General features: G+C 49.2%; 1 protein-coding gene across 2 annotated transcripts in view; it reads left to right on the plus strand.

Moving 5' to 3' along the window:
• Positions 1 to 3,758: 3,758 nt before the first annotated feature.
• The window catches only part of Bmal2 (basic helix-loop-helix ARNT like 2), a 39,332-nt gene continuing 15,860 nt past the window's right edge, over positions 3,759 to 27,230 (plus strand). For both annotated transcript variants that reach the window (XM_050164677.1, XM_050164679.1), the window contains exons 1-10: positions 3,759 to 3,850; positions 11,830 to 11,968; positions 15,711 to 15,868; positions 17,002 to 17,081; positions 19,876 to 19,968; positions 20,915 to 21,029; positions 22,105 to 22,248; positions 24,597 to 24,837; positions 25,307 to 25,413; positions 25,819 to 25,969. In XM_050164677.1, coding sequence (XP_050020634.1) covers positions 3,823 to 3,850; positions 11,830 to 11,968; positions 15,711 to 15,868; positions 17,002 to 17,081; positions 19,876 to 19,968; positions 20,915 to 21,029; positions 22,105 to 22,248; positions 24,597 to 24,837; positions 25,307 to 25,413; positions 25,819 to 25,969 — 1,256 coding nt within the window. In that variant the 5' untranslated portion in view covers positions 3,759 to 3,822. The remainder of the gene's footprint in view (positions 3,851 to 11,829; positions 11,969 to 15,710; positions 15,869 to 17,001; positions 17,082 to 19,875; positions 19,969 to 20,914; positions 21,030 to 22,104; positions 22,249 to 24,596; positions 24,838 to 25,306; positions 25,414 to 25,818; positions 25,970 to 27,230) is intronic.

Genomic DNA, 27,230 nt, shown 5'->3' on the forward strand with positions numbered 1-27,230 from the left:
GTACTTGGTCTTGCTGGTAGAGTATTGTCTTGAGCAAAACACCATGACTGCTTCCAGAGTATCCAAACCCTAGAAAAATGTTAATTGAAGTGTACACGTTCTCTCTCTCTCTCTCTCTCTCTCTCTCTCTCTCTCTCTCTCTCTCTCTCTCTCTCCCCCTATCTCTCTCACGTGCACACACACATACACACACACACACACACACACAAAACCTTTTGATGATTCCCTCATTCTTTTAAAAGGAAAAACTTAAGATCTGTATGTATGAGTTTGTACAGTGTCCTCCGAGATGAGAAGAGGGTCGGAAGTTCACAGGTGAACTGCCCAGGGTTGCTTCTGAGAACTTAACTTTTGTCCTCAGGAAGAGCCGGACTTGCTCTTATCTACCGAGCCATGTCATCAGCCAGATTTTCTCATTCTTGTCCGATCTATACTTGACTATGGTTTTTAGGATTTTATTGTTCTCTTGCTTGGAGACATAATCTCCCCTTCCTCTACCCACAATCTAGATATAGGAAATCCCCATTTTTAACAAAGCCCTGCATCCTGGAGCAGATGGGACTTACTGGGAAGAACTTGGTAGTTCTCACCCTGAGACCAGAACCCGCAGTGTGGAGCTGAGACCAGGCTCTCCTGAGTGGATGTGGGGTTACTGCGCAAGTCTAGAAAGGCTACCGGTAAACTCTCCAGAGTGTGATCTGTTCCTTGCTGGTTACTGTGAGAGCAGCTATAGAAATTCACAGGCTGTGTGCAGTGGGTGAAGACCAACGCACCACAGAGCCCCACACTGTGGGCCCTACTTTGTAAAGACAATCTGCTTCAAAATGTTTGGGCTTTTAATAGAGACAACTCCAAAAACACTGAAAATCAGGATGACGCTTTGCTAAAGTTGTTTAGGTTCAAACTACCCAGTAGAACTTCCTAACTGTCCTCTGACGAGGTCTTCCTCCAATCCTTCTGCATCCCTGTTTCTCTCCCCCTCCCAGGACCATGTCCCCCCCCCCCCCCCGCGTCTTCTTTGCCACACCTCCCTGTCTGAGGCCAAACCCAAGCTCATCCTTATTTATCCCAGAAGCCCTTATTGGGTCTGTCAATCTAGACACGATGAAGATTTGAGCTTCCATTTCTCCATGGTGTTCTCTCATGGATATTTGTTATTTTTATGAACCTTGGACAATATCTTAGGTGTGATATGCTATGCTGTTGTTTGATCCTAGCTGTTGGGAAAGCCCTCCGAATCATGGCTGTAAAGAGGACTCCTTCCCAGGTGGGCAAAATAACACTAGCTTTACTCTGGAAGTTGATCATACAGGATCTTTAGCAGTGAAGCAGAATATTGCCCACTTGGGTGAGCAAGGCTTCCTGCCACACCAGGTCATTCTTGGGCTCTGAGCTCAGGACCAACCCATGTTGACCAGAAAGAACTAGCCAAGATTCTGTAAATTGGGTTTCAAAACTATTTTCTCAAAAATTTCCCAAGGGGAAAGTAAGGGATACTACTGGCTGGAAACGAGAAAGTACCTTTCTATCCTTAAGATAGGCTCTCGTGCAGCCTGGGCTAGCCTTGAACTAACTACAGCCGAGGATGACCTCGAGCTCCCCTCCCCCATCATCCAGCCTTCAGCTCTCCAGCACTGGGGTTGCATCCATGCACCACCAGGGTGGCTTTGTGGGGTTCTTAAGATCACATTCCCAGCCCTCCCCACACCCTCCCCTGTGGGGTTGAGACAGTCCCAGCCCAGGCTGGCCTCCAAATGAACTTGTAGCCAAGGATAACCTTGTCCACCACTCAGTCCTTCTACCTCTACCCCCAAGTGCTAGGATTACAAGTATTTACCCCAGCTATTATTTTTAAATAAAAAATAACCCCTTGTCTAGAAAAAAAGCTTCCAGGCATAAACACAAATAGGTTGTAAACCTGACTGGTGGGGCTGGGGGCGCCAGACAGGGCAGTGGCCCCAAGGACCCTGGCCTTGCCTGGGCCCACAGCCTCCTGCTTTCCTGGGGGAGCAGCTGCATTCTTCCCTTTGTTTTCAGGCTCTGGGAGACTGAATCATCATTTCGAGGAAGCAAGGCCTGTGGTGATTCAAGCTCACTGGGCGCCATGCCTGACATGAACTCCTGAGGAGACCTCACCTATTAATCTCCACACTGTTATCTATGAAGGACCTTGCCAAAACACTCTTTTTTTTAAAATCAGAGTATGTTCATTGCGCATAGTCCTGGGTTTCCTAAGGGCATTGCCATCCCGTCTCTGGACTGCTCTCTCAGCTCTGCCACCCGTCCCCTTTGTCCCAGTGCACAGGTTCTCTCTGTAGATACACGTCCTGAAATCTAGGATTCACGGTGTTTCCTGAGCCTGACAATCCATCCAGGACGGTTATCTCTGTCTGGTTTTCCTGCACGTGACACAATCCTGTCCGCTGTGGTTGGACAGAATTCCTCTGTGCATATATTACCACATCACCCCGTCATTCGTTGGCAGACGCAGGCTGGCTGCAGCGCTAAACTGCATGAGGGCTGCAGTAAAGGTGGATGCTTCAGTGTCTCCGGGACGCGTTCCCCTGGTGGTAGACGGGTCGTCTAGACGCTTTATTTTAGTTTTAAGGCCTCGATATGCTGAGTCCCACAGTGGCTGGGCTAGTTACGTTCCCACCAGAAGTATATTGGGGCCCCCTCTGCCACATCCTTCTGAGCGACGGCCATCGTCTGTTCTAACCGAGTTGAAATCTCAGCATAGTTTGAATTTGCATTTCTGAGCACTTTTTCATGTTTCTTGGCCATTTGTACCCCATCTTTTGAAAATCGGCTATTCATTTCATTAGCTCACTTATTGTTTGGGCTTTTAAAAAAGATTTGTCTTTATGTGTGTGAGTGTTTTGTCTGAGTGTTATTTATGTGTACCACGGGAACCTGTGGAGGTCAGAAGAGGGTGATAGCTGACCTCTCTGAACCTGGAGTTCTGGTTGTAAACCTCCATGTGGGTGTGTTGACTGAGGTTTCTGTCCCACCAGGTCCCACAGCCCTTTAGTCCCAAATAAACACACAGAGGCCTACATTAATTATAAACTGTTTGGCCTGTTAGCTCAGGCTTCTTATTAACTAATTCTTACATCTTAAATTAACCCATTATTCTTGTTTATGTCAGCCACGTGGTTTGGTACCTTTATCAGTGAGGCGTTCTCATCTTGCTTCTTTTGTGTCTCTGCGTGTGACAGGGAATTCACTTGCACCCTGTGGTAGCTAAGAAGGGCCACACCTTCCGCCCTCTGGACCCAACAAGAGTCTGCGGCTGAGTTCTCGGAGACCCAGGTGGCCCGTGCCAAACCCTGGCGTTTTCACTGCTGTTGCTTTACCTAGGCAGACTGTACCCAAGGAATCCACCTCGCGACCAGCGGGCTGGAGCCAGTGTGTGCTGGGGGTACCTGCGTAGCGTAGGATGAAGGGAGGTGGAGAGCTCCAAGGAGCCTTGATTGCGTATGTGCCTAACTGTTGCAGGAGTCCCCGTGACAGCTGTTAACACCCACACCCGAAAGTCCACAGCTAGGCGCTTGCCTAGAGCCAGAAAAGGGCCCGGCCCGCGGACCTGTTCTGGTACCACTCAGGGGTCTCCCCTATCCTCCACCTCCCGGGTCCGACCGCCTCCCAGGGCGTGCCGGCCGCAGCCTGTTGGCTGGGGCAGGCGGCTGAAGCTCCGCCTGTGCGGATGCCTGGTCCCGCCCCGAGCCGGCGAGGGCTACCAGAGCAGCGGTGGCCGAGCACGCGCCCGGCTCCGGGTGCGCCCGGATCGCAAATGGGAGTCGCGGGGCTGCGGGGCTCGCGATGGCTGTAGCCAGGGCTGAGGCTCCAGGTGAGTGGTTTTCAGGGACCCCCGACAGCACCGGCGGGGGGTCCCCGATTGAGAGCCGGGTCTCCCACCCCTTGCTGGGGAGCCCTGATGGTGAAGACAGGGTCCCCCGGCCCTATACTGAGAGTCCCCGGATAGTGAAGCTAGGATCCTTACTCCATGCAGTAAGTTCCTGCATGTCTAAACCAGGGTCTCATCTGAGGGCAGTGGGTCAAGGCAGTGGGTGGCCGCAGCCTCAGCTCAGGTGCAGCGCCTCGGAGACTGAGTCCCGGGTGCGGGGTCGGGTCCCGGCCGCGCCCTGCAGAGGGTGAGCTGTGTGCACAGTCCCCCGCGCCCGGCGTCTGTATCCTCTGCATCCGGCGGCTCCGGTTTGTGCCTCTCTGAAAGAAGCAGCGGGTTCCAGGGTGCTGCAGGAGGCTCTCGCTGCGTCCCAGTGCCAAGTCCTGGTCTGGGGAGCGTGGGGAGAGCGGGCACCCTGGCAATCTCATTTTAGCCTCGGTAGTAAAGCTGGCAGTGGGATTGGGGTGGCGGGTGGGGGAATAATCCCTTTATCTTCCGGGGCCAGGGGTCGAACCCAGGACTCCGGGCCAGCGCTGTAACCTCAACTTGCTCATTTTCGTTTTGTGAGTCTTGTTGGGGGTTTAGCCTCATTTGTCCTCTCTCGCTCTTGGGTAAAACTTGGAGGTGTCTTCCCTGGAACACCGCGGCCATTACTTGACAGATGATAATCGTAAAAAGCTGTTACTTAAGGCAGGTGGGAGACAGAAGAAAAAAAAAAAAAAAAAAAAAAAAAAAAAAAAAAAAAAAAAAAAAAANAAAAAAAAAAAAAAAAAAAAAAAAAAAAAAAAAAAAAAAACAAGTAAAAGCTGGTGCAGAAGTCAAGAGGCCGATATGACTCCGGGCTGACTGATGGAGTGGTTTCTTGCTGGGTAGCCCTCGGCTGGCCTGGAACTTGCTGTAAGACCGTCTCAACCTGGACCTGCTTTCCAAGTGCTGACTGCAGGCCTGTCTCTACCTGACTGGTGTGATTTTAATAAACAGTGGGGAGTCTGTCTGTGGCCTTTCAGAGGCCTCGTGTGGAGCTCAAAGCAGTTTTGCTGAAAGAGGGTCCCTTCCTCACTCTCCCCTGGGTGCCTTAGTTTCCTCCCTGTAAAATGGGGCTGATGACTTCCTCGGCCTCTAGGGCCTGTGGCTGTGAGGGGTAACAAGCTACAACAGCATTTGGGATGCTTAATGCGGTCCGTGAGCACCAACTAAACACGTCTTTTAGTTTAGGGTCACTTGCCCACTACGCGAGAGTCATCTAAGTGTGGAGCCATTTCGGCTCTACTGCGGAAATTTGCAAAACAGGTCCTTATGCCAGATACCAAGCAGGGTCCTGCCTTTTTGCCTGCAAGCCCTTCAGTTTGGAAATAAGTGCTCATGGGAAAACAAAAGTTAAAAACTACTCCTGCTGGATTGTAGGACAACATACAGTTCAGCTTACATTGTATGAAATAAATCACGACTACGGGGCTGCTTTGAAGTTGTCCACAAAAAGTGAAGAGGAGCCAAACATAACTGCTTGCTCCCTTACCGTTTCATGGGACCAGCTTGTGGGGTAAACGCTAAGAATGAGCCTGCTGCCCAGCGGCTGGCTTCTTCCGGGGAGATGGTTCCAGAACCCGTGGAGCTAGGGAGAAGGCCCGCAACTGCAGTGGCTCAAGTTCATGTTCATGCCTCAGAAACCCAAACTGGTGTCCCATTCTGCTTCGCCTAAGCTGCTGTTCCTGGTGCGTCCTCCAAAGTTTCTTCCAGGAATGCCTCACACAAGCTACTCCAGGATGGGCTGGGTACTCTCAGCATGGTGAAAGCGGGAGCTTCTCAGGCGCGTGGGATCCAGGTCATGAGTCAGCCCCAGAGCGCACTCAGCACTATCGGGGACTCAGTGCTAGCCTGCCTGACCCAAGGGAAGCTGAGGCACCTGCCTGCCCTGCCCCGGTGTGTGCCAGTCTGTGTGTGCCCTGCTCCTCCCCGCTTTCAGAATCTAGCGCCGCCTCTGGAAGGTGGGGACAGTAGGGGCTTCTGCTTCATGAGATCCCCGGAATTAGGTGAGGTCGAGGTGCATGGGAAGGGCTGGACAAAGAGCTCCACGGTGAGGAGCAGAGGGCCTGAGTTCAGATCCCAGCACTCATGTGGGGTCTCACCACCCTCTGTAACTCCAGATCCAGGCAGACTGGTGCCCTGGCCTCTTGGGTCACAGAGGGCACACAAGTGGTACATGGACATCCATACAAGCGAAACACTCATATACAAAACTCACACAGTCTTGCAGAATCTGCTGGGTATGTTTTTGCAGTGTGTGTGTCTGTGTGCATGCGTGTGTGTGTGTCTGTCTGTCTGTCTGTCTGTCTGTGTGGTGGTGGTGCTGCTGCTGCTGCCGCAGATCAAACCCAGGACCTTGTGCCTGCCAAGCTCATGCCCCACCACGAGAGAGCCCCACTCTCAAGGCCTATGGGCTCTTGAATCCTGGGCCACAAGCTTCGTTTCTTTCCTGTTTGTTTATGGTAGAGATCTGCTTAGGAAAATCATTTTTACCAGCTGAGTGATTTTGGCTAACTTATTTTGTTTCTCTGAGCTCCAGTTTTATTTATAAAATTGGACTAAAACCCCTGACTCCACGGGTGGTGGCAGTGACCGGGTACGGCTGTAAGCTGTGTGGAAGGTTCCAGCTTCCACACATTCTAATTTCCCTTTCCCTCATGACCCCAGGACATTGTCTCGGCCACAGAAGCCCCTCCGAATTCCTATTTTCACACCGCAGTGTTTCTGTCTTGCTCTCCTGTCTGTTTGCCGCATGTTGCTTGTGCTGGTTTCATGGCTCCACCTTCGGCAGGCCGGTCCTACAGAGTTGGTCCCATCCTTCCCATCTCTGATTCCTTTTCCTATCGAGTGCCTAGTGTAGTTCTTAAGTGAATGAAACTTTGCTTAAGGTGTGGGCAGGGCTGGTTCGTTCATGAAAGACCCAAGTATGTACTGTTGAAACCAGAGTTCAGCCTAGAGAGGTCAGTAGTGGCTTAGGCTGAAGGAGAGCTTACATTCCTGGCTTCTCTCCTTAGGAATGTGTCATAGAAGAAATGACTCAGAAACTGGTTTGTTCTGGCTTTCGGTTTGAGGGGACACAGCCCACCACAGCAGAGAAGGCATGGCGAAAGAAGTGTGAGGCCACTGGCCATCTTGTGTCCACAGGAAGCAGAGAGCAGACAGGAAGTGTGGCCTGGCTATCAAACCTCAAGGCCCGCCCGCACTGACCTACTTCCTCCAGTGAGAGTCCACCTCCAAAGGGTCCACCACCTTCCAAACAGCGCTACCATCTGGGGGCCAAGTGTTTGAGCGCATGAAGCTATGGGGACATTTCACGTTCAAACCACAGCAGAAATGGGCCGCCGTTATATCGTATTGACAAGACAAAGCAAAACACAATAGGCTAACCACTGAGAATAAGGCCCCCTCTCAAAGCTGGGGAGACACTGTCTAATTCACGAAGAGGGAGCACTTTAGTATCTCGCAGGGAGGAGATGGTGCTGTGTTCAGGGGACAGAATAGGAACAACGGAAAATGGCGGGCGACTGGAGGATGCAGCATTTGCATTCTTTCTGGAAAGGAAGCCAGCTTTGCTAGAGTTGCCTCGCTGTGTGGCGTTAGAGTCCCCGCCGTGTGGACAGTTAACCCAGTAAGTCCGTTTGAGGGGCAGAGGTTTTCCAGAATGAAAGACACGTGCACCTTTTGTTGTGTGGTTCCTGGTTGGCAGCAGCGCGCTCATCACCCTGGACGAGGAGTGAGCTGAACCTGAGGCTGGGGGCGAAGGCGGGAGAGCAGAGGGATGCCTCTCACACGGGGTGGGCGTGTTGGCCTGGCCGTCCTTCCGCGTGCATCTCCCGCTCATTCTCTTGGGTTTTCCAGAAAAGCAACTACTCACGTCTTTCAGGCTACTTCCCACTCCTTCTTTCAAAAGCATTCTCAGAACTACTTAGTTTGTCCCCACGACAGCCTTTAGGGAAGCAGGTACCTGCCCCTCCCTGTCTGTTCGCAGCACAGGCCACGCTGGCCTTGAACTCGGGATCCTGCTGACCCATCCCCCCCCCCCAGTACTGTGATTGGCGGTACAGGTGTTTGAAGCTCGGATGCCGTAAACACGGTTGACATTGTTGAATACCCTGTAGACATCTAAAGGGACAGAAGATTGTCGGGGCTCGAGGGGTGTTCTGGTAAAATATCAGGTGCGACACCCCAGCCTCCAGGCCAGCTTTCCTTCTCTGCGTGTGTACCAGCTCCTCGGCTGGAGAACTGGACTTCTTCTCTGAGTTTACACGGCAGACAAAGGTCAGTTACACTTGTGTTACCATGGAGACAAACAGGACTGCGCCCTAGCAGGCTGCTACCGCTTTAACAGGTCTCCCAGGCAACCACATTGCTTTCAAGGAAAGCGACCAGACCCAGCTTCCCTTGTGTCACGGTGCTTTAGGGTTCCCTAGACATCAGCAAATAGCATTTCCTTAAAGCGTTAGCACGTCTTTTTTAAAGTTTCTAATTCACTCGTTTATTTCTTGTGTGTGTGAGTGTGTGTGTGTGTGTGCACGCGCTTGTGTGTGCACATGGCACGGCACACTTGTGGAGGTCAGAGGATAAACTCTCAAGAGTCAATTCTTCACTGACCGTTCCAGGGATCAGGCTCAAACCTCAGGTGGCTGCAGCAGGTGTTTCTACCCACTGAGCCGTCTGTCTGGTCCTTATTACTTCCTGTACACAGTCACCACAGTTACCTCTGGGACAGGTGACAGGAAGCAAAAGGGCTGATGGGAAGGGGGCGTCAAATCCACACCTCAGAATTTAAGATGCTTCAAGGGCAAGCTATTTAGAGGAAGATTTAGAAATGATTTGTTACTGATTTCTCAAAGAGCTGACAATAATTTTAGATTCTTGGCATCACTGTTACTATGGAAACAGTGGTATTAAGGATGTAAATGATAGGGTTATTTTATTGCTTTTAAAATATTTGTTATGCTGGGTTTGGTGACCCAAACCTGCAAACACACACCGGCAGGTGCAGAACTCAGCAGGCTGAGGCAGGAGGATTTCAAGTTCATGGTCAAGTTCAAGTTTTGCTTGAAGATCCTATCTGAAAACAAACAAAACAAATGCACGCTAAAGACGTTCCCACTGTTTCCTTTTCGGGCTCCTTCATATTTTTATAATAACTGACTATCTTTGAATTGGCGTGCGAATGTTTTTATGAGTACTGATAAATTCCTCTTCTGGCTCTCAAGTTTAACTGGCTTGGTAGAGCCATCCACCACGGCCTGATTCACTAACATTAATTATCCCATTGGCCAACAGAGGTCTTCTGTTTGCTCAGAACCTGAGGGAACTGTATTTGTGGGGCTGGGTTTCTCAGGGGAATCTGTCTCAGAGATCTGCCCTAGGCCTTTCAGAAAGCCCTGCTGACATTGGCCTGCCGGGCTGCTGTTCAGTGTGGGGCTCACCAGGTCTGGGACGGGTTGGCTTCTCTGAGGTTCCGAGAACTGCTTTGTCCTGCTCTTGTCTGACCTGCGGTTAGGCGGAATGCTTTTTCTAAAGCCATCGTCAGAGAAATGCTCTTTGGGCTGTGTCACTCTGACTGGATTCTGAATCACAGCTCAGCGGTTTCTCATGACTCCGTGGCTACAGTCCTCCTCGCTGGTGCTTGCTTCCACACCGTGCCCCCCACCCCCATAAACACCCAGTACACCATCTCAGGATCTCACAGGATGCTCTGAACACTTCCCGAGTTGTAGCTCACCGGCTCTGCAGTAGCTGTCTGAGGACATACATAGCTGAGGAGCTGAGAACTTAGGTTCCGTCCTAAGGGAAAGACTGCTGAGCCAGAGTCTGAACCCAGGCAAGCTGGCCTCCAGAACACGTAACCTTTCCGCCTGACCTTGGATTACATTCCTTCAATACCTGCAGTCCTTCCGACAGTGCCATTTCTGCGACCGTGCTGATAACTAAAATGGAACCTGTCTGTTGGCCGGAGAGTGGAGTGCTGGCTGGCCTCCGGGGCTTTGAGGGATTCTGAACAATTTCACCTAACAATGGGGTGATGTTGGGCAGATGCACATGTCCGGGCACAGCCAGAGGAGCAGAGATGCCAGAGCCTTCTTACAGTGACTGGCAGGGAGCTGGCATGCAAGGTGGTGCAGGGAGCTAGGCCAGCCTGGAACCTGCAGGGTGACTGTCTGCGGGCAGGCTGAGGGTCTCTGCCGCTGCTGTCCCAGGGAAGCTTCAGGTGTGTCCCAGGCCCTTTGGAGTAGATCAGGTCCTTCCAGTCTACCTGGGAGCATTTCCTTGACCATAGTGCACCCGTGATGGGGATTAGTCAGATCTAGAGGTCATTGTTTGATCGTGCTACTGAGAACTGTGGCTAACCCAAGCAGACACAGCAAAAACAAACAATAAAAATATAATTGCTGTGAGTTTTTCCGTTTCTCTTTGCCTGTTTCTCATGTGTCAGCAGCTGCGAGCACCCGTGGGGTCAACCGAGGAGAGACCGAGAGTAACAAAGTGATGTTACCCAGGATCTGCTAAGCCTGCTTCGGGAAGATTGGGTTACAAAGGCAGAATTTAGCCAAAGGTGTGCTCGAGGCAAGGGAGTACACTGACTTAAGATCGCTGAGGAGGGATTTCTGTGGAGATTGCTTGCCAGCACGCCACCAATTAAGTCCCCTTCCCATAACAGTTAGTCATGGCTGCAGGCCACTGGACAGGATAGTAGGTTTGGCCTCCTCTGAAGTACTTGGCCAGACTCAGTGTACATGAAGCTCCTTGATATGTTTCTGACCCGACTGGCTCTTAAAGCGGCTTGCACACCGTGCTGGTGGTGTGGAACGGGAGGGAAGGCCCATGTCATTGCCAAAGGAGGTCAGTGAAACGAATTCCGCTACAGTCTTGGCCGTGTCTTCTGCCTCCCTGACACACTCAACATCAAAGACCCTGGGTGAGGTCTGTCCTCACTTCCTCCCGCTTGATCTCGTCTCTGAGATGTGGCAATTGCTCTTGGTGTGCACACATTGCCAGATCTTGACTTTTTCCTTCAGTCCCGTGGCTTACAGGAGAATGCTAGGGGATCTGGTCCCAAGGTTGATAGTCAGATGGGATTTCCTGTAGCCCAGGCTAGCCTCAAACTTGTGATCTCCCTGCTCCTGTCTTCCCAGAGCTGGAATTGTAGGTGTTTGGGTCACACTCAGCCACTGGGCCGATGCTGGCTCGGGGGCGTGCCGTGGCCCTCCACACCATGTTCCAGATCACCTTCTAAACAGTTACAACAATTTTTGCTCCTACCAGAGTCCTGGATACGATGGGACCGGCTCCTTTTCTCCCCCTCGCCCTCCCTAAGGCTCCTTGGTCTGTATTTTTCAGTATTAATTGATTGATGGGTGTCAATCACCACAGCATAAAGCCTGTCTGTTTCCACTGTTGGGTTTTGTGGTACTGAGGATGGAACCCACGGCCCCATGCATGCTAGCCAAGTGCTCTACCACTGAGCTGCGCCCCTAGCCCTGTGTCTCCATCATGAATTCAGTGATTCTCGGGTTGCTTGTAATAGTCTCTCCCCTCAGAGGGCCACAGCGAATCACAGTCGTGTATTTCAGAGCCAGGAAGCAAGGCTGCCATTTCTGAGCCCCTTACTGTTTCCGCCGCCTCCATCCTGGCTGCCTCTGGGCCCCGTGCTCTCCGTGTACTTGTTTCAGTGTCACACGATAAACTCCCAAAGGTGAATGAACACGCATATTTCATGCTTGAATTCTCTACATTCAAATAAAGGAGATTTCTCATCCCGTCGTGTTTCTCTTAGCTGAGTTTTCAGACATCAAGACAGAGCTACTGTATGAATTGTGTGATACGATGATCATGCATAAGGTGAAAGTCAGTGTCTGAAACCCTCCTCCTTGCTTTCTCACTCACAGGTAAAGGGCCGGTAGACAGCCACAGCCATGCTCTTATGGTTTCTAGTCACATGCTGAAACTCACGGCTCCTGGACCTGCCAGCGCCCTTGTAATGGAGGTTCCGAGGAAACGCAAGGGAAGTGACTCGGACCTGGCCCAGTGAGTGCGGGTTGTTCCAACCCCATGGACTCTTTCAGTCATTTCCAAGTCTGCGGCTGCGTGGCAGCTGGTCACTGCCTACTGTACCTGTCCCTGATCTTGCCTTCCAGGACTGGTGGTGAGGGCTGTCCAGGAAGGTCAGCCAGAATCTGAATGAGATGTCGGTGTATAATCTATATCAGTATGTAATGTTCATGGTCACGGCTAACTCCCCTCTTCCCTTATCAAAACACTGCACCAGGAGCAAAACATTCGTGCATGTTTGTCTCCTGTCAGTTCACTGGCCCCCCCAACCCATCGGTTACAGAATAGCCTGGTGATCTGCACTCAATTTAATCTCATAAAGCTCTTGCTTCCCTAGCTACTAAGCCAGCTAGATAATGAAGATCTCAGTGTTTGCTTGTTTGTGTGTTTCTGGGAATAAATCCAGGACCCCAAGCGAGCTAGGTAAGATGTGTGTCTCTCAGCCACACCCCTATCCTCACTGGAGGGGCTCTACCACTGAGCCACACCCCTATCCTCACTGGAGGGGCTCTACCACTGAGCCATTCTTCAACCTGCCCCTCTCTCCTATGCACCTTGTAGCCTGAGATGCTTTCATTAGCCCCCCAGAGCTAGGTTTATACAGTGAAACCGTTTGGACAACTCTTGGGATAGCGCTGTGTGGGAGTGGGAAGGTGGGGTCAGTTTCCCACCCTCCCAGAAGGGCGACTTCTGAGTTAGAGAGGAGAGTACGAACAAGCTTCCCAGGTCTGTTTAAGTTGGTTCTCACCAGGATCCTCCATCTTTTAGCTTTGGTCCCCAGGACAGTGATACTGGTGTGGTTCAACCATAAGCCTCAAAGAACTTCTCCGGTCAGTCGCGTATGACTGGGAGATTTCTGCCTGGTTTGACTCTGTATTCTCTACTTCTCACCCATTAACAAGATGTACAGGATAAGGGCAGCTGGCCAAGGACAGTTACCTTCATCTGGAAATATCAGCTGGTAACAAATGAGAGTTCCTACTAGGTGTGCATGAGAGAGAGAGAGAGAGAGAGAGAGAGAGAGAGAGAGAGAGAGAGAGAGTGTGTGAATGTGTGTGTATGTAAATGTGTGCATGTGTGAGTGTGTGCATGTGTGTGCTTGAGTGTGTGGGCCTGTGAGTGTGTGTGCATGCATGTGTGTGAGTGTGTGTGAGTGTGTGTGTGAGTGAGTGTGTGAGAGTGTGTGTGCATGAGTGTATGTGAATGTGTGTGAGAGTGTGAATGTGTGAAAGTGTGAGCCTGTGAGTGTATGTATGTGTGAGTGTATATGTGAGTGTGTGCATGCATGTGTGTGTGTGAGAGAGTGTGTATGAATGTGAGAGTGTGTGAGAGTATGAGTGTGTATGTGTGTGTGAGTGTGAATTGTGTGTGAGCCTGTGAGTGTGTGTGTGTGCATGCATGCATGTGTGTGTGGCTTTTTTGTTTTGTTTTGGTTTGGTTTGGTTTTTGGTCTTTTTTGCTTTTTGAGATTCAATTTCTATATGTAACACTATCTAAGCTGGAACTTACTATGTGGCCCTTGTAGCTCAGGCTGGCCTTGAATTCAGAGAGGGTTTTCCTTCCTCAGTTAACCCTTTCCAGGAATAGTCTTGTAGACGAGCCTGGAGGGTGTCTCCTAGGTTATTCCAAGTCCTGTCAGGTGACAGTGAGCTGCACCATCCCAGGAGTGAGCCAAGGCCTCCTTCCTTCCTGGTCAGAATCCATGACAGGAACCACAGTGGGAAACCTTCCCCCTTGCCCCTTCACCTGTCTTCTTTCATCAAGAACACATCCGGCTTTGGATGGACAGCTGATTCTCTCAAAGGATCTTTGAGATCTTTGAGGTCTTGTGCTATGTAGCCATTCAACATTTATTAAGAACCTACTATGTAGGATAAAGAGATATCTCAGCAGTTAAGAACACTTGTTGCTTTTTCTAAGGATCCAAGTTTAGATCTTAGAACCCACAAGTGAGTCGCAGCTGCCTGTAACTCCAGCTCCAAGGAATCTGTTGTCCTCTTCCTGGCCTCCAACCTGCACGCACACACAACACACACACACACACACACACTCACAGAAACAAATAATAAAATGTTTTTTAAAAAGATTTATGTATATGAGTGTTTGTCTGAATGTATATATATGCACCCCATGTGTGCAGTTCCCACAGAGGCCAGAAGAGGGTGTCAGATCCCTGGAATTGGAGTTACAGGCAGTTGTGAGTCACCTGTGAACAAGAACAGCAAAGGTCTTAATCACTGAGCCATTTCTGTAGCCCTCAAAGAAACAACACCCCCCCAAGAAAACAAACCTACTATGTGACAACACATGGAATTAAGAGGTGGAGAAGCAGATGAGACCCGTTGTGTTTTAGAAGGAGAGCAATATCCAATGGGTGAAGATTGTTGAATGGCAATTCTGAAAGTGTAGGTAGCACAAACCAGCTGAGGAAAACATCAAGAGGAAGCTCTGTTTAAAGGGCTTTGGGGGCAGTGCAGGGCCCCAGAGTGAGGCTGGTGGGGGCTGAAGAGAAAGAAACGCAACTGTGGAATGATAGAATATATATATTCTACCGAGTTTCATGACTGTTTGGCCATTTGAGGAAAAGAACAGGTTGAGAATAAATCTCCTTGTGCCACCAGCCAAGGGCCACCACATGGAGGGAGGAGCTCGCAGGACTGGAGGAGGAGTCTGACGGGGCAGATGAGGGGATGCCTGTGGTTTGCATTTTCTTTAGTTGCAGATTTCTTGGTAAGTGTTCAGGGGATGAACTGCTTCCAAAGGCTGGAGGGAGAAGGTAATGACAAACCAGGGAGCCACAGAGCCTTAGGAAGGGGGCTTCTCTTAGGGAGCTCTGCCTCTGGGAACCACGGAGCCTAGGAAGGGGGCGTTCTCCTAGGCCGCTCTGCATCTTGGGAGACAGGGACCAAGCAGAGGATCATGATGACACCAATATTTAGGGAGAAGGGAAGCTGAGTCTAAGGTGCTGGGCTGAGCAAGGAGAACCAAGCAGGATGAGAAGCAGGACCACAGAAGCCAGGGGGAGTGAAGACCTCCAAGATGGCGGGGTGTTCAGGGGCAAAGACCTCAACCTGACAACCTGAGTTCCAGATCCTGTGAAAGCTGGAAAGGCCCGGCTCCACAGAGTTGTTGTCTGAACCCAGTCTGTGTGCTGCGGCAGGTACCCCGATAGTGATGATGGTGGTGATGGTGATGATGATGGTGATGATGATGATGGTGGTGATGGTGTTGGTGATGATGGTGATGATGATGATGATGGTGATGGTGGTGATGATGATGGTGGTGGTGGTGATGATGGTGGTGATGATGATGATGGTGATGGTGATGGTGATGATGGTGATTGTGTTGATGGTGATGATGATGATGATGGTGATGGTGGTGATGGTGATGGTGATGATGGTGTTGGTGATGATGATGATGATAATATCCTCAGAATGGAAGACTTAGGGTCAAAAACCACAGCAACAACACTAGAATCAGTGCTGGTGTCTGTCAGAGCAGGGCTCGAGCACTTTCTAGAATGGGAGCTGGATGGGAATGAAGTGAGGTGACAGCAGTGTCTGGTCAGCTCTGATGTGTAGAGGCCACATGCTGTTCCACAGGAGGGAGGGGGACTCCTGTGTAAATGCAGCCACACCCTGAGTGCAGTGGTTCCCAGCACCTCAAGTGCCTCTGAGCAAAGGGGTGAACATTAGCCCCCCCCCCCCCGCCCGCCCAGGGACGCTCACAGCCAGATGGAAAAGCGACGGAGAGACAAGATGAACCATCTGATTCGGGAGCTGTCCTCTATGATCCCTCCACTCAGCCCCACGGCCCGGAAACTGGACAAGCTCACTGTCCTGAGGAGGGCGGTGCAGTACTTGCGGTCTCTGAGAGGTGAGTAAGGACACGGCTGCTCCAGGCTGGGCATCATGGTCTCCATACAGAGCACGCTGTCGGTCTGGGGTTGGTCCTGGCTGTGATGTCTGTCCACCTTACCACGCCCTTGCAGAGTTGTACCCCTTGGCTTCATGTGAGAAGACAGGCTGTCAGACACCGAAATCCCAGTATGGAGGCCGAGACTGGCTGACTAGTTCAAGGCCAGCCTGGGCTCCTGGTCTCAAAGCAAGCAAAGTATGAATCGGATGCACACTGCCACCTTGTGGTTCCTGTTTAGATCTCTGCCTGTAAAGCCGAGCCCAGAGCAAGGGTTTCGGAGAAAGGGGTGTTCTGTGGACCCTGCAGTAACTTTGCCGGACTGCGGTTGCTGGAGAGAGAGAAACTGTCTGGGACTTCCTTTTCTGTGCTTGGAGATCTGGGTTCCATGAGTCTGTTGAGAAATGAGAGTCTCTTTTACCCACTCCTGAGGCTTGTGTACATTTTATTCTTTCAAGCTCTTAGTCTCCATGTATTATTTGGATATTAAATCAATAGCTAGCTTTAGTGGTTCACGCCTATAATCTCAGCAATCTGGAGTCAGAAGCAGGAGGATTGTCATGAGTACAAGGTCAGCCTGGGCTGCAGAGACACTCCAGGGAGGCAGCTCAGTTGCTGAAGTGTTTGCTTAGAGCCCAGGAAGCCTCAGGTTGGGTTCTTGGCACCAGATAACCTGAGTATGGTGGCGGTCACCTGTGGTCTTGGCTCTCGGAAAGTGGAGGCAAGATCAGGAGTTCGAGGCCAGCCTGGGCTACATAGTGAGCTCAAGGCCAGCCCAGAATACAGGAGGCTCTAGGTAACAATAAAAAAAGGAAGAGGAGAAAAGGGAGGGAGGGCGGGAGGGAGGGAGAGAAGAAGGGAGGAGGAAGGGAATGAGGAGGAAAAAGAGAGGAAGGGAAGGAGGAAAGGAAGGAGGGGAGGAAGGAAAGGAAGGAAGGAGGAAGAAAGAAAGGGAGGAAGGAAAGGAAGGAGGGGAGGGGGAAGGAAGAGGAAAGAGGGATGGGTCACTGTATTGTGACAGCAGCTGCTTGTGCACAGTGCACACTAAATTTCTTTTTCTGTATTTTCAGTAATTTTGGCCTATTTATTTCTAGGTGTGACAGAGTCTTTCTTAGGAGATAATTCTAGACCTTCATTTATTCAGGATAAGGAGCTCAGTCACTTGATCCTCAAAGTAAGTGACCCCACACTCCTCACACCTGAGACACCCCTCTCACACCTGAGACACTCTCCTCACACCTGAGACACCCCCTCACACCTGAGACACCCCTCTCACACCTGAGACACTCTCCTCACACCTGAGACACCCCTCTCACACCTGAGATACCCTCCTCACACCTGAGACACTCTCCTCACACCTGAGACACCCTCCTCACACCTGAGACACTCTCCTCACACCTGAGACACTCTCCTCACACCTGAGACACCCTCCTCACACCTAAGACACCCCTCTCACACCTGAGACACCCCCTCACACCTGAGATACCCTCCTCACACCTGAGAAACCCCCTCACACCTGAGATACCCTCCTCACACCTGAGACACTCTCCTCACACCTGAGACACCCTCCTCACACCTGAGACACCCCCTCACACCTGACACACTCTCCTCATACCTGAGACACCCCTCTCATACCTGAGACACCCTCCTCACACCTGATACACTCTCCTCACACCTGAGACACCCCCTCACACCTGAGACACCCCTCACACCTGAGACACCCCCTCAGCTCTAGTCACCACCTCCTCAGAGCCTTCCGAGGGCTGATGTCGTGGCCTCATTTTCTCACAGGTGGGGCTTTCTAGGCTCCACAGCAGAAAATTTGGTGTCTGATTGACAGTCTTGCCTTGTACTATGACATAGGTGCATGTTATAGTTTTGTTAATTTTTCTTCATTTTTCTGTAACTTTAAAAAAGTTACTCTTAACTTAATCTTTAAGATTTACTTTTTATTCACGCATATGTGTTTGTGTCTCCCTCTGTGTGTGTGTGGGTGCACCCTGAGGACAGAAGGCTCTCTTGGATCATGGGTTATAGGCGGGTTGAATTGTGTCTCCCTCTGTGTGTGTGTGTGGTACACCCTGAGGACGGAAGGCTCTCTTGGAGCATGGGTTATAGGCCATTTGAATTGCTTGCTGTCGGAGCTGGAAAGTAACTCAGGTCCTCTGAGAGAACAGCAAGTATCCTGAACTTCTGAACTGCACCCCAGCTCCTGGAGGGTTAAGCTAAATCATTTTATTACACTGACCTGAGGGGGAGGGGACTATGTCATGGCATGGGCGTGTGTGTAGATCAGAGAGAGCAGTGGGGGAGGGGACTATGTCATGGCATGTGCGTGTAGATCAGAGAACGGTCAGGGGGAGGGGACTGTGTCATGGCATGTGCGTGTATGTGTAGATCAGAGAACGGTCAGGGGGAGGGGACTATGTCATGGCATGTGCGTGTGTGTAGATCAGAGAGCAGTGGAGGGGTTGGTTCTCTCTTTCCACCATGTGGGGTCCCAGGATTCAAATTCAGGCATCAGACTTGGCAGCCAGCGTCTTTTCCCACAGAGCCATCTTGCTTGCCCTGACAATGGGTTTTAGGGATACAGGGCGATGTTAGATAATCATGCAGAGGGCTTTGGAGGCCCAGCCAATCAATAGTCATGGGGCGCTTTTCTCACCCGCTGCTTCCTGTTACCTCAACTCCCCCCAGCACACATCGCCTAACTCTTCCTGTTGATTGTTTTAAGAATGAGTCAGAGGGGCCGGGCGGTGGTGGCGCACGCCTTTAATCCCAGCACTCGGGAGGCAGAGGCAGGCAGATCTCTGTGAGTTCGAGACCAGCCTGGTCTACAGAGCTAGTTCCAGGACAGGCTCCAAAGCCACAGAGAAACCCTGTCTCGAAAAAAACCAAAAAAAAAAAAAAAAAAAAAAAAAGAATGAGTCAGAGTACAGGAAGGTAGCTCAGTTGGCAGAGTTTCTGCCTAGCTGCACACAACCCTGGGCTCCGGACCCCAGCTCTGCATAAACAGGTGTGGTGGTGAATGCCTGGAACCCCGGCGCTCGGGTGATGAAGGCAGGCGGACTGGAGGAAATTCAAAGTTGTCCTAGACGGCATAGCAAGTCTGAGTCCAGCCTGAGCCACACGAGACTATTACAAAAGAGAGAGAATGCTTCCCTGGGGGGGATACCAGCCTGGAGAAATGGTTTAGAGGTTAAAAGCACTGGCTGCTCCTCCAGATGATCCAGGTTCAAATCCCAGCCCCAACCTGATGGTTCACAATCATCTAAAATTCCAGTTCCAGCGGATCTGATGCCCTCTTCTGCTTCCATGGACACCAGACTTCCATGCACAGCCTTACATGCTGACCATACACACACACGACACACACATACACAGAGTCAACCCTTCCTCTCCCGGTTTGCATAGCACAGCCATAGTAGCTGTAACAAGTGATGTATGTGTTCTGAGAACTTCACAGGGTTCTCTGTGTAGCAGACTGGACTCTGGCGAAGGTGATTTTATTTTGGAATGTTGTCATACAATGTGATGGACTTTACTGTAACATTTTCACACATGTATGTTCGTACTTGGTTAGTTTAGCCTTTCCCACCCTCCCCTGTTCCCTTTCTCGCCCCAAATGGTCCCCACTTCTGTTTTCACATCACATGTGTTCCGTGACCTTCTCCTTTTCTCCTTCAACCCCGTGATGTCTCTTCTTCCCCATCATGGACCATGTTCCATGACCCTGCACACATGTAAAGTAGCTTGATAATCAGATACCAACAAAATAGTCTATAGCTAACATTTTATGTTAAAAACTTTAGAATTGAATTTGGCGCTCTCTGTATGTCATATGAAAATTTTAGACTGGGGTTTGCTGGCTATCTTTACAGCACTGAGAGTTTCAGAGCCACGTCTCTCCTCCGATGGTGACTGGGTGCCGGAGAAATGACTCAGTCTGGGTTTTGTGTTGATCCTAGACAGCAGAAGGTTTCCTGTTCGTGGTCGGATGTGAAAGAGGGAGGATTCTCTTCGTATCTAAGTCCATCTCCAAAACACTGCAGTATGATCAGGTATCAAACCATGGTGTTTCCACGTGGTCCTGATTATTGTAAACAAACCCTAACTTGAAGCTGTGTCTGACCCCTTCCTTCCCTTTGCCGCTAAGTCAGAGCTTTGAGAGAGAAGGAAGACAGTAGAAGGGTGAATTCTTTCTTAGAAAGAGTATTTGAATTTATTATGAAACCTCAGAGAAGTAAGGCCTTTTATCTTAGAGAACGACCCACTAAGTCCTTAGTATTTGAGAAGACTGTGTTTCGGTCCCTACCAACATCAGTTGTAGAAAAATGAGGTTGGATGAGCAAGAATAAATGCAGTGTCCTTCTGGTTCTTATTGCCACTATTGAAAATCTTAAAGATTCCAGCAAAATTCTGTGATTGTGTGATGCTATTCTGTGCAGGGCCCAGGTAGATCCTTTGGTTGAGGGGCTTCTAGGTTGTTTCCAGGTTCTGGCTAGTACAAATAATGCTGCTATGAACATAGTTGAGCACATGTCCCCCAGTGATGGTTCTCCTGCTCATGTATCTATACACGCATGCATGCATGTGTACCACAGAAGCCAAAGGAGCTATCCGATCCTCTGAGACGAGAATACAGATGGCTGTGAGCTGCCCTGCAGGCCCCGAGTCTTCCAGGAGAAAAGCATGTGCCCATTAACTACTGAGCCATTTCTCCAGCCCCTCAGAATGCACATTTGTTTGTATTTACAAATGTTACCCAGAACCCCAAGTTAATGCCTCATGATGTGATGTATCTTTATTTAAGTTCAAGGAAGGTTTGCCTCTTGGGGTGTAACTCAGTGGTAGAGCACTCCCCTGGTACATACAAGGCCCCAGGTTTGAGCCCCAGCACTGGGGAGAAAAATATCAATCTCTAACAAGAGCATTTATCTTATGTGTGTGAAGAAAGGTCCAAAGGTGACTTCATTGATGCTAAGTGTGTATCCACTTTCTCAACAGGGCAGCTTGATGGGGCAGAATCTGTTTGACTTTTTACACCCAAAAGATGTCGCCAAAGTAAAGGAACAACTTTCTTATGATGTCTCCCCAAGAGAGAAACCTGTGGACACCAAAAGTGAGTTCTCCTTTCGGGGTTCTTACCACTGTCCCTACTTCCTGACTGGTTACCTCCCATCGCTGTGATAAATCACCATGGACACCAGAAAGGGCATTTATTTGTTTGTTTATTTATTTATTTTTAGTTTACTCTTTCAGAAGGATAGAGTCCATCACGGTGAGAATGACATAGCATGGGGGATGGGGGCAGGGACAGAAAACGGTTGATTATGGTTTTATCCACACACAGGAAATAGAGAGAGGGATGAAGGAGAAAGGGAGGGAGGGAAATAGAGAGAGAGAAAGAGAATTCCTTTACAGACATATGCAATACATATATTCACATGAAGATGATATGTGGGAATATATGATTGCTTATAGTTTTCAATCCAAATGAAACTTTTATAAGACAGTATTATTTGAGGGTAGAAAGTTGCTGTAGTTTTATTCTCTTTTGTATATGACCCAGATTTTAGGGTATGAAAGATCTTGTACCACTGGGCTTGGGAAATATATATATATATTCATTATCCCAAGATACTTGACTTGTGAAAATGCCTAGCGCCAAGCAGTTACTTATGACACAGAAACAGTGATTTGGGGGCCAGAGAGGTGACTCAGCAGTTAAGAGCTCTTGCAGAGGACCAGGTTCTGCTCCCAACATGCAGTGCTGCCCACACCTGTTTGTAACTCCAGCTCCAGAGGTCCAGTGCCCTCTCTTGGCCTCCATGGGCACGCACATCCACTCAGGTAAACACACACACATAAAATACAAATAAATTGTTTTTTTAAAATTAAGGGGAGACAATGATCTCGGCAGTTTATAATTTTGGTTTTATTTGTTTATATATTTGTTTGCTTGTTTATTGAGACAGAGTTTCACTATGCAGCTTTGGCTGATCTAGAGTCCCCTACATAGATCAGGCTGGCCTTGAACTCATGGAGATCCGCCTACCTCTGCCTCCTCGTGCTGGGTTTAAAGGCGTACACTGCGATTATTTCCTTTTTTAAGAGAAGGGAAGAAGAGAGGATGGAGGAGGTGGGTTTTAAGCATGCCTGTGACCTTTCTGTTCTCCTTCCCGCCACTGTGAAAGCCTCTCCGCAGGTTTATAGTCCTGGGCACACTGGACGACCACACATGCATTCTGGCTCCAGACGATCTTTCTTCTTTAGAATGAAGAGCTGTAAAATCCCCGTCAAGGAAGAGTTTCGACGTTCACCCTGCTCAAAGAAGAAAGGTGGGACTCCCAGGAGAGCATGCGAGCATGCGGTTCAGTGCCTGGTGTGGAACATGAGGTCCTAATTAGTTTCTATAAGAGAAAAAGTAAATTCCACAGTCAAGGCAAGAAATAGGATACCAAAGTGGAATTGTGTTAAACCAAGGTTGTTCATTCTGTTACTCCAGCCAGTGTGCATTCTGCTGTCTGGGATTTCCATGGTGCTGTTGAACTCGTAGCAGAAAAAGCTGAAGTTCGATTTGGGGCCAGATATGGCGGCCTTTGATGTAGGAGGGTCTTCTATCTATCTGTTGCTTCCATTGGTTAATTAATAAAGAAAACTGCTTGGCCTGATAGGTCAGAACATAGGTAGGTGGGGAAGACAGAACAGAATTGTGGGAGGAAGAAAGCAGAGTCATGCAGACGCCATGAAGCTCCGGCCCGAGATGGATGTAGGTTAGAATCTTCCTGGTAAGCCAGCATCTCGTGGTGCTACACAGATACACTGGCTGCTTTCATGTGATGTCTTTATAAGTTACATCTTTATGTGTGTATACTCTATACATTGGCTGCTTTCATTGTGACGTCTTTATAAGTGACATCTTTATGTGTGTATACACTATACATTGACTGTTCTCATTGTGACGTCTTTATAAGTGACGTCTTTATGTGTGTATACACTATACATTGACTGTTCTCATTGTGACGTCTTTATAAGTGACGTCTTTATGTGTGTATACACTATACATTGACTGTTCTCATTGTGACATCTTTATGTGTGTATACACTATACATTGACTGTTCTCATTGTGACGTCTTTATAAGTGACATCTTTATGTGTGTATACACTATACATTGACTGTTCTCATTGTGATATAAGTGACATCTTTATAAGTGAATACACTATACATTGGCTGCTCTCATTTGCTCTCCTCCTCATGCCCCTCCTTGTCCTAGGTTCCTTCCTTCCTCCTGTCCGTCCTCTTCCTCTTCCTTTCCCTCATCACAGGTGTTTCCATTTCTGTCTGTTTCAAGAAATCTTAAATTCCCCTTGGAGTGGACGTGCACTGTCCCACCTCCACGCAGACACACAGGATTTAGTTCTCTTTATTGACTTATTGACTCCATCCCATTGTGACCAGCAAAGGTACAGGATAGGATTTAATTCTGCATGAATTTGTTAACACTCGTTTTGTGGCCCAACACACAGTCCACTCGACTGTGAATCCACGCGTGATGAAGAGATGAGAAGACGGTGGGTGGTGGAGAGGCTCAGGGGCGGAGCCAACCTGTCTACACCTGGCCCTCAGCCACACTGTAGGCCCCGCCTGTTTCCAAAGACACCTCACAGAACTACTAAGGCTGTTAGACGAGTTATACATTCACGGCCGTAAGACCGGCTGGCCTGAGGCTCACCCCCTTCACCTCTATGCCGCTGCTGACTGGAACCCTTAGGACAACCTACAGAATTCCCTGTTAAAAGAGAAACAAATGATCATTTATAGATTTGTTGTTGGGGACCAACAAGATGTTGTGATGGCATTTGAGGGACACATAGTGACCTGAGTTTAATCCCACATAAAGATGGAGAGAGAATCAACTCTGAAAGCTGCCCTCTGAGCTCCAGTGCAGGCTTCTGCACGTGTGCACGCACATGTCACACACGCGCTGATAGTGATAATGAAAGCTGTTGTCCTGTTGGTCTTCCTGGATACCGCCAGTTTAAAACAATGGCTCTGCTGGTCTTCTGCAAGCCCAGTCACAGCTGAACTTTCCCAATAGCGTGTCTTAGGGCTTTCTCTGATTTCTAGTATGTAAGTCACTTTTCTAGGCGTGTACAATGTGTGCACCACCGGTCTTCTGAGCCCATGTGATAGTTCATTGTTTTTGTAAACTTTTCCCATAGTTGAGCATATGATTTTTTTTTCTCGTTTTTCATTGGTGGGCTGGTTTGATGAGCTGTTTCATGGGAATTAATTGCTTAGAATTTTTCTGAAAACTCAAGCTTTTGAGTCTTTTTTAAATACCTTTTAATGTGTTTCCAAGTGCTCATCAAATATGTCTGTGGTTCAATATGATCATATGTATCTATTAATCATCCTCACAGCCAACAGTAAGAGTTTCTCTTCATAATGGATATCGTGGTACAGATACGTAACAGCTTGGGAGGCTGAGGCAATAATATCAGGAGTTAGGGGATAGCCTGGTATACATATACATAGGGATCTGGGGGTTAGCCTGAGCTACCGGATGAATTTGTCTCAAAAAAAAAAAAAAAAAAAAAAAAGAGGAGGTGGAAGGAGGGAAAGAGAAAATGGTGGTAACATTGGTATTTGTGTTCTAAGTGTATTTCTATGGCTTTTTGTTAGACCACAGAAAATTCTACACCGTCCATTGCACCGGATACTTGAGAAGCTGGCCCTCGAGTGTTGTTGGCGTGGAGAGGGAGAGGGACAGTGAGAAAGACAGTGGTCCTCTTACCTGCCTGGTAGCCATGGGCCAGTTGCATCCATATACCATCCCTCCGAAGAGCGGCAAGATCAAAGTGAGGCCAACTGAGTTCGTGACCCGCTTTGCCATGAATGGGAAATTTGTCTACGTGGATCAAAGGTGCGCGCGCACGCTATGGGAAGCCGCTGGGGCCCGCTGAGGTTGTTCGGGGAGCGACTCCGACTCTATAGCTCTGCGGGAGGTTTCTTCTATTAGGGCTTGGGAATGGGAAGCACAGTTTAAACAAGATAAGGATAGGGCTGTGTTGGTGATTTTGGTCAAGACAGAGGACAAACCTGGAAAGGTGTTTCTAAGTCCTGGTGCTGAGTCCGAACCCGCTCCGCGGCCACGGTGTTGGCGGTAGCCTTGTAAGCGCATCATCTGGACTCCGTGGGACCTCACCTGGTGGCTTGCTACGCCGTGGCTCTGGTCTGGGGCTGGGGAGGACCAGGGCATCCCTTAGGAGCCCAGTGGTCCGTGTGACCTCCAGGCTGCTGCCCTGAAGTCCCACCTGTCCTGGACTTGTGGTAGCCTGGGAGCCATCACCATCTTCAGCTAATGCCATGTTTGTTTTCTGTTTCACAACCAGGGCAACAGCGATTTTAGGATACCTGCCCCAGGAACTCTTGGGGACTTCCTGTTATGAATATTTTCACCAAGATGACCATAGTAGTTTGACTGACAAGCACAAAGCAGGTGGGTGATTCATCGAGTGTGGTGCTCTGAGGGTAATTTAAAATCACAGCTTCAATCAGGGGTGGTGGCTCGCACTCAAAATCTCAGTACTTGGGAGGCGGAAGTAAAGAATCAGGAGTTCCGGGCTAGCCTGGACTACATGGCAAAACCCTGTCTAAATAAATAAATAAATGATTACAGCATTGACTTTCGATTTCTCGTTCCTTATTAAATTCAAAATTCAAATTGATTCTCAAGGCACTGGCTTTTGATTTGGTGTCTACTCTTGGCCTAGAATTCTGTATGGGCCCCTGGCTACCCTCTCCTCAGCCTCCCTGATACTGGGATTCCGGGCAGGAGCCACCACACTCGGCCTGAAGGCTTTTGATAAAGGCTGCTCTATTGATCGTGTATTTTCTTGTGAAGTTCTGCAGAGTAAGGAGAGAATACTTACAGACTCATACAAATTCAGAGTGAAGGACGGCTCGTTCGTAACCCTCAAGAGCCAGTGGTTCAGCTTCACTAACCCTTGGACCAAAGAGCTGGAGTACATTGTGTCTCTCAACACACTGGTTTTGTGAGTACTTCTCTGTCCTCTTAAGACCTTTGTATTAATTTCAAATGAGTATCTCTGCTTTTCCTAAGAAGCCATTAAAATCACATGGTCCTCTGGCTGTATGGAAGCTCAGTTTGGGGATGGATGCCAGGAGCCAGTACAAATGACAGAATCCTTGTGGGCTTCTCCCGTATCCATCCCCAGAGCTTGTCATCATTAGTTGCAACCCCTGGGACAATGTAAAGTCATGTTAATGGTTATTGTACCAGATCGTATAGGAATAATAACAAGAAAAGCCTCAATGTGTTTGGGAAAGATAAAAGTTATTCCCTTTGATTGTTTTTGGTCCCAATCCTGTGTCTGTGGTGACTAGTAGTGTCTGAGAATTATTTTTTATTCTTCATTGATGTTAGTTGCTCAAGTTAAGCTGTATGTTCGCCCTTTGTAATTTGCTTGGTATAAAGTCTGGCGGTGTACACACATGATCCTGGCGCCTGGGAGGTGGAGGCAGGAGGATGAGAGACTCAGAATCATTCTTGGCTATGTAGGAAGCTTGAGGCCATCTAGACTACATGAAACCTTGTCTCAAAACAACAACAAAACAAAACAAAAACAAAACAAAAACAAAAACAAGGAGAAGGAAGAGAAGAAGAAGAGGAAGAAGAAGCACTGATTTTACATTGGGATAGAGCTCAATGGTAGAGTACTCGCCTAACATGTACATGACCCTTGGTTCAGTCTCCCCAACATTGGTGGGGAGAGGAGGGAGGTCGGGCACACACGTTTAATGATGGTACTAAGGAAGAAGAGGCAGGCAGATCTCTGAGTCTGAGGCCAGCCTGGTCTATACAGCCAGGGCTACAAAGAGAGACCCTGTCTTGAAACAAAAACAAAAGAAAAAAGAAAAGAAAGCTCCATCTTTTATGACTGTGTGCCACACAGAACTGTAGCCAGAACAACCACAGAGTGAGCAGAAATCCGGCCCGTGTCTTCAGTGGAAGCGTCCACCTCCAGCTGGCTCAGCCCAGCCTGAGCTTTTGCTTTGCTAAGTTTATGAGGTACCTTGCTGTGGGACTCCCAAGACTGCCAGTAAAGTTTACTTTGAATCAGAGGGTAGAGCTAGCTACTAGCTGACCAAAGTTAGCCATAGAGGTTTTAGAGGACTGAGGACAGATGGAGAGATACAGGAAGTAGTAGGGAGGGGCCGAGATAAAGACAGGGCCCTTTTGGAAGGAGAGAGAGAGAGAGAGAGAGAGAGAGAGAGAGAGAGAGAGAGAGAGAG

Source organism: Alexandromys fortis, unplaced genomic scaffold, assembly GCF_014885135.2.
Source record: "Alexandromys fortis isolate MF-2015 unplaced genomic scaffold, M_Fortis_MF-2015_v1.1 scaffold_153, whole genome shotgun sequence".
In the NCBI taxonomy this organism is placed as follows: Eukaryota; Metazoa; Chordata; class Mammalia; order Rodentia; family Cricetidae; genus Alexandromys; species Alexandromys fortis.